This window comes from Galeopterus variegatus, unplaced genomic scaffold (genome assembly GCF_000696425.1).
Source record: "Galeopterus variegatus unplaced genomic scaffold, G_variegatus-3.0.2 Scaffold4268, whole genome shotgun sequence".
Taxonomy (NCBI): domain Eukaryota; kingdom Metazoa; phylum Chordata; class Mammalia; order Dermoptera; family Cynocephalidae; genus Galeopterus; species Galeopterus variegatus.
In genome coordinates this window covers 46,681-53,627 of record NW_007730379.1, presented here as the reverse complement: position 1 = coordinate 53,627, position 6,947 = coordinate 46,681, and the positions used below count along the sequence as shown (strand labels likewise).

At 37.9% G+C, this 6,947-nt stretch overlaps 1 protein-coding gene across 2 annotated transcripts in view; it reads right to left on the bottom strand.

The window, feature by feature from the left end:
• Positions 1-629: 629 nt before the first annotated feature.
• Positions 630-6,947, bottom strand: part of CCDC125 (coiled-coil domain containing 125) — a 29,577-nt gene continuing 23,259 nt past the window's right edge. Inside the window, exons 11-12 of one of the 2 annotated variants that reach the window (XM_008587175.1) lie at positions 2,797-2,927; positions 630-1,803 (exon numbers count right to left, since the gene is read on the bottom strand). In XM_008587175.1, the coding sequence (XP_008585397.1) occupies positions 1,495-1,803; positions 2,797-2,927 (440 nt within the window). In that variant the 3' untranslated portion in view covers positions 630-1,494. The remainder of the gene's footprint in view (positions 1,804-2,796; positions 2,928-6,947) is intronic. The other variant, XM_008587176.1, reaches the window with a different exon arrangement.

Sequence of the window (6,947 nt, the reverse complement as noted above, 5' to 3'; positions counted from 1 at the left end):
ATCAATAGTTATTAAGCAAGACTGATTATATATAATATAGAACAGGAAACTTACTGAAATACCAAATACTTGTTCTGAATTCAGGGGAAATTTGTGAAGACACCTTAGTTTTTTGATTCCCCCAAATATTTCCTTATCCATGACTATATACTATTGCCTCAAAGGTAAGTTACATAAATACATTCACATGGTTCTTCAGTCTCTCTTTAACAGGCCTAATATAGTAACCAACCGATTGGTTACTATATTATGTCCATAACCTAAATCCAGCTGTGAAAACTTCTGAGTTACTCTAGACTATCGTGGAATAAGAGCTTTGTGTTTTTTAAAAGTATTCTCTCTTTAGGGCTGGCTGGTTAGCTCAGCTGGTTAGAACATGGTGCTGATAACACCAGAGTCCAAGGTTCAGGGCCCCATACCAACCAGCCACCAAAAAAGTATTCTTTATTGATGTTTTTGTTTTGCTTTGTAACACCAGAGTCCAAGGTTCAGGGCCCCATACCAACCAGCCACCAAAAAAGTATTCTTTATTAATGTTTTTGTTTTGCTTTGTTTTATGTTCTCTCTTTAATTCTCAGTGTTTCATAACAGACAAGGAAGTATTACTAAAATACCTCATGACTAGAAAATTTCAGTGTTTATGCCATTTTCCATTGGCCCCAGTAAATTTTTATTTGACATTCAGATCTTGATTTATGTAAAATCACATGGCAGGTAAAAGCAAAAACCCTGGAATTCATCTTGTTCAGGTCCTGATTTAGATGTGTCACCTTAGGAAGCTTCCTCAGATCCAAGACCCCATTCCTGGACCATCATATCCACCTCACAGGATGCAAAGAGAGGGACAGCTGGTAAGCATCTTGTAAACTTGGCTACAAATATGTGCAGATTTGGCTACAAAAATCTTATCACTCTGACAAAAAAGGAAGCAATGAAGGTAACTAACAATGACTCTGAATATACTTCTGCCAAAGTCCAACTATCATAACTTTTTTACTGAAGTTAACTTCAGAAAATTATTATTTTTAAACTTTATATGATAAATGAAAAATCCTGAAAAAGACAAATAAAATGAGACAAACGTATTTCAGAAACTAACATTCAGTCACTCCTAGGCATTATCATCTTAGAACATTAGTTATATTGCTGATTTAGCCAATGTAAGATCCCTGTAGTAATCTATATAGTTAAATAATTTTGTCTCTCAAAAAAAATCATCATTTTTGTTTTTAAAATATTGGCAAACACTGAAAACTTCACAAAATATAGCAATGTAACTTATAAATAAAATATGTCAACACAGAATACTACTACTACTACATTTTCTGTGGAAAATGTAGAAAAAGTTTGATCAGGTAAGTTGCCTCCTAAAATTTAGAAAAACTTAGAAAACATACAACTTCTCAAGATGTGTAGCAAGCAATATTTACACAATCTTTTTTCAAAGTCTCTTGATATAAACAGCTCTCAGTTCCAATTTCAACTGGTTTGTCTTCAAAGTATGAAATTTGATGGCAAAGAACAGGATCTTTTAAGAGTTCTTGTGAAGTTTGGATCTGCTTGAGGATGCTGGATTGAACAAACACAGCCCAAAGAATTAAAAATCTGGACATGTGAATGTACAGCATCATGCAAAACAGAGAATTCTGAAGTTTTATGCCCGGGGTTTTTGAATGGGAAATTCTGTTCCGTAGGATTTTTTTCTTTATTCTCTTTTGAGGCAGTGTCTTTGTCTTCCAAGGCCCGAGCAAGCATGTAACTAACTTTTCTTTGGTGAGCCAAAGCTTCTTCTTTATCATTCAGCTGCATACACAGAAATTAAAATGCACCAGTTAGTCAATAAATCATAGAATATATTCAGAGAAAGGAATATTGTAGTATCTTATCAAAATGTTCAAACCTAAATCTGTCAAGTCAATCAGTATGAATAAATTAGGTATCACCTGCTCCCCAATCATTATCCTGTGTTATTAAGGATTGTTTTTAGAAAGAGGAACAGAAGACAGCATTCCTTCTATTGAAACTTTTATAAGTCATCTGGGGGTGGGGTGGTGAATATATATATATATATATATAGGAGTACACATATATATATAATACCAACATGTACTTATTTCTAAGAGAATGTTTAAGTTGTATGTAAAATTGTTTTTATATATTTATATGCAAATAAATTACTTTAACATTCTTTAGAGATAAGTATGTTCATATAACCTGAATCTCTCAGCATCTTAGTCTAATCATTTGTGGAACAGGGGTAACAGGACTGATTTCAGTGCTGTGGTAATGATTAAAAGATATAACATGTCAGGAAGTGCCTTGAACACTTTAAAAATGCTTAAATAAATAGACGGTCTTATCACAAACTGTATATCTAAATGCAGATGACAGAGCTGGATGTAGTTACAGGAGCCCCCTCTTTTCAGAGGTAGAGCTTTAAACCTGCACAATAAAAACATGAATAAGAGAAGTGGAAAGAGCATTCAGAGGTTTAAGGAGATGAATACCACCAATTTGTAGTATGTTATTCCAACTGAGAAAAGGGCATAAAAGGCAAGCATAGGGAGGGGAGGGAAGTGGTGGATTGACAGGCACAAAGCTATGCTATCTGCAGTAAGTGAATCATTGTGCAGTATATGCATGTATAGAAGCTACACACTGTACCCCACAAATATGTACAGATAACTGTTAATATTTTTTTAAAAGGCAAATATATAGATGAAGAGTTGAACTAAAAGGAAGCAAATAGATTAGCTTAACCACTATCTCCAACAGAAAGAAAGCAAAGATACTAACCAAATCTATAAGCATCTTAAGGACTTCTTGAGGATTATCCTGGTCTTCAGTCCTCTTAAAACTGTTTTCTGATGGGAACATACCCAACAGTTTCTGCCCTAAGGTCTTCTTACTCTTTTGTGATGAAAATCCTAAGATTGAACATGAAAATCCAGCTAAGACATAAAAATGTATTCATTGATGTACTTCCACTAAAAGAGGTAAATATGAACCAAGGTTAATTAATTCTTAAATCAGTCCAGAGATCGTCCTCTTCAGGAGACCTCTAGGACAAGTGAGTCAGGCAGCACAGGAGTGAGAAGAGCACAGACTTTAGACCAGGAGGGCAAATATGGGCGAGAATGCAGCCCTGCTTGCAGCCATATGGCACAAGTGCCCCTCAGTGCCAGCTGACAGCTGCATGAGGATGCAGTCCATGTCACCAGATCATCAGTCTTCAAGAGCAGCCAGAAATCCACATTTGCAAGTGAAATCTTCCCATTTTAAATGTTAGCCACTCGTCCATATTATGGGAAACACTATGCAGACCCAACAAAACATATCTGCAGGCCATGGAAGACCTCTGAACCACGCAAACTCTGCTTCAGAGCCAGAAAGACCTGGGCTTAAATCCTCATTCAAACACTTACTAACTGTATGACCTTGGATGACTTTTCTGAGCTTCATTTTCCTCACCTCTAAAATGAGAACAATATTACCTACTCCTCAGGGTTACTGTGGCATTAAATAACATACCACAGGGCTAGAGGAGGGGGAATGCAGAGTTATTATTGTTTAATGGTACAAAATTTCTGCTGGGGAAGATGAAAAAGTCCTAGACCTGGATGGTGGTGACCGTTACAGAAAAATGTAAAGGTATTTAATGCTGCTTAAAAATGGTTAAAATGGTAAACTTTATGTAAATTTTGCCACAATAAAAAAAATAACATAGCACAGTTGTGAAAGCACCTTGCCTAGGTATTGGCATTGTATTAATACTTCACATTCTGAGGCATGTAGACTGATATTCTCCATCCATAGAAGGGACGCATTTGTAGAAGGTATAAAATTTGAAATTATACGAAGAAAATTTCAAGAATATTTTTGGAATGCTCTGCCAATTGTGTAATGGAGAACTGAGAGCAGATGGTGGGATATCCCCTTTCTACCCTATCCACAGTGGCAGGGGCTGCCCAGACCCTTCCACGAGCGCCTGTGGGAAAAGCAGACAAGTGGATGCACTCAACTTTGATAAATGGATAAATCTGTGTCTCTAGTTTCAGTCTAAAAAAAGAAATACGCTTACAACCAATCTCTGAGAACTTGTCTAAGTTGCCATATCAGAAAGTTGATCCTATAAATGTTTCTAAACATAAGAAAATAAAATAACCTGTAACAGTCATCCTGTCCCTCTTTACATTACTGAAATATATTAACAGAATGGACTGAAGTCTCATCACTAAGAAACCCAGAGCTACTGAAACTTGTATGCACTTGTGAAAACTTTAAGAGGTGAATCAATTATTTTAAATTCTGCTTCCAGACTCTCTCGGTGCCTTATTGGAACACACAGATTGGGAGCTATATTTCTCAAAATCATATTTTCTGTGGAAAAATTCTTCAGGTTTGTCAATAGCTGAGTGTGATATAAGAAATACATTTGGTTTCTGACATAGAGCTCCTAAAACTCTTGTAGCTGGGTGCTAGGAGAACCTTTTGTTCTGCTAGTTAGTCTTTGAACCCAGTTTCTTTTTTTTTTTTAAAAGATGACCGGTAAGGGGATCTTAATCCTTGTCTTGGTGTTGTCAGCACCGCGCTCACCCAGTGAGCCAACCGGCCATCCCTATGTGGGATCCGAACCCTCGGCCTTGGTGTTATCAGCACCGCACTCTCCCGAGTGAGCCACAGGGCCGGCCCCTGAACCCAGTTTCTAACACAGAATTCCTAAGACCTTTGTAATTTCTTCAGTGATAGGACAATCTGACACAGAGCTCCCAAATCCCTTGGAATTTTCTGAGTGATAGGAGCATCTTTTGTTCTAATGAGGCCCTTGGTGGGATCCTGGGAAGCTTCAGGATGGGGGCTGGTTGCCAGGGACTTTCAGCCCCACCCCCAACCTCCAGTGATGGGAGAAGGGTTGAAGGTTAAGTTGATCTTCATGCCTATGTAAGAAAGCCTCCATAAAACCCCAAAAGGATTGGGTTTGGGAGCTTACAGATAGCTGAACACATGGAGGTTCCTAGAGGGTGGGTTGTCTCGGGAGGGCATAGAAGCTCCATGCTCCTTCCCCCATATCTCACCCTATGCATCTCTTCATCTGTATCCTTTCTAATATATTTTATAATAAACCAGTAAATGTAAGTAAAGTGCTTCCCCGAGTTCTGTGAGCTGCTCAAGCAAATTAATTGAACCCAAGGAAATGGTTGTTGGGAACCCAGATTTATAGCCAGCTGGTCAGAAGCACAGGTAAAACAACCTGGAGCTTGCTATTGGCACCTGAAGTGGGGGCAGTCTTGTGGGACTGAGCCTTCACCTGTGGGATCTGACTCTAACTCCAGGTAAGATAGAGTCAGAATTGAGTTAAATTAAATTGCAGGACACCCAGCTAGTGTCCACTGGAGAAGTGACTGCTTACACCACCCCCAATCTGGTGTCAGAAGTGGAGTGAGAGGTGAATGGTGTGTGAGAGTAGGAAAAACACTGGTTTTTCTTATCTCTTATACTGAGAAAGGCAAGAATTCTAGCATATAAAATGAGCACAAACACAAGTGCTGAAATGAACATGAATCTACCTCTTAAGAAAAACCCAGCTTTGTTACATAGCACCATCTGAACAGCCAACTTGCACACAAAGCTGGGGGGCCTTCCGCACAGGTGAAAGGATGTGACAGGCTTGTATAAGACTTTAACTCTGTCTTTCCCCTCCTTTTCTTCTTTATCCCATCACTCTTCTCGCCACCCCCATCAAAACAAACAAATCATTAAAATCTGATTCCCAAAGGGATCTGCTTTCAGTTAACACAGAACACCAGGGCTAAGAGTATACCTTTGAAAATTTTGCAGTCCAGCTCCTGTCAAGGGCCTAGCTGAGAGAAGAGGTGTCTGAAGAACATCACCTATGCATCCATTGTCCACGGTACAACTAGATATTCTTAATGTTTTCTACTGATTCCTAAAAGTCTGAATACATGGACCATGTTAGCTTTTTCCTGGCAAAATCACCTACCCTGAGTTGAACATTAAGGTTTACATTCTGCTTCTATTAAGGGATTATTATAGAAAAAGGCCATATAAATATTGATTTTGTCTTTATTATAAATTATTGTTAAGGACATAGCCATTATATTTGCTCAACGAACTGTGAAAGCCTCATGTCAGAAAACTCTTAGAATTTAATTTCAGGACAATGTGAATGCCTTTTTGGGAATGAGAGTTGTGACATACTATTTTTTCTCTTTTTGCCCTGACTCCCACTTGATGAACACTCTAAATATATAGCTTTTATGACCTGCTTTTATCTACTTTCACAGATCTGACACTACTTCTATTTTTATCATCCCTGCAAGCCCCTTCTTACCTTTTCAGCAAAGAGAGGGGATAAAGTTTAGTTAATGAAGCTAAAATTCACAACATTTGACTCATATACTATTATTAATACATACTATTTGAAAAGAAATATTTCAAACAAGATACCTATTATTAAATGTTTCATTTTTAATATTATAAGTCCTGAGGTTCATCTGAATATAAGAGATACTGGAATTAGCATATGGATTTGACATATTAGAAAATATTTAGAAATATAGTCATCGCAGAATTTTCATACTTAAACATTTAAACTTCTTATAAACTTCATTTTAATCATTCTTGACTGAAAAATGGTTTCAAATTATAACTTAATTGCCATTTTGGTTTTTTTTTGTCTTTTTCGTGACCGGTAAGGGGATCGCAACCCTTGGTGTGGTGTCGCCCGCACCGTGCTCAGCCAGTGAGCACACCGGCCAGTCCTATGTAGGATCCAAACCTGCGGTGGGAGCATCGCTGCGCTCCCAGCGCCGCACTCTCCCGAGTGCGCCACAGGGCCGGCCCTTAATTGCCATTTTTAACTGATGCAATATGAATTCTGATACGATATGACTATTTAGAGAAACTAAAATTTCTAAACAGCTACT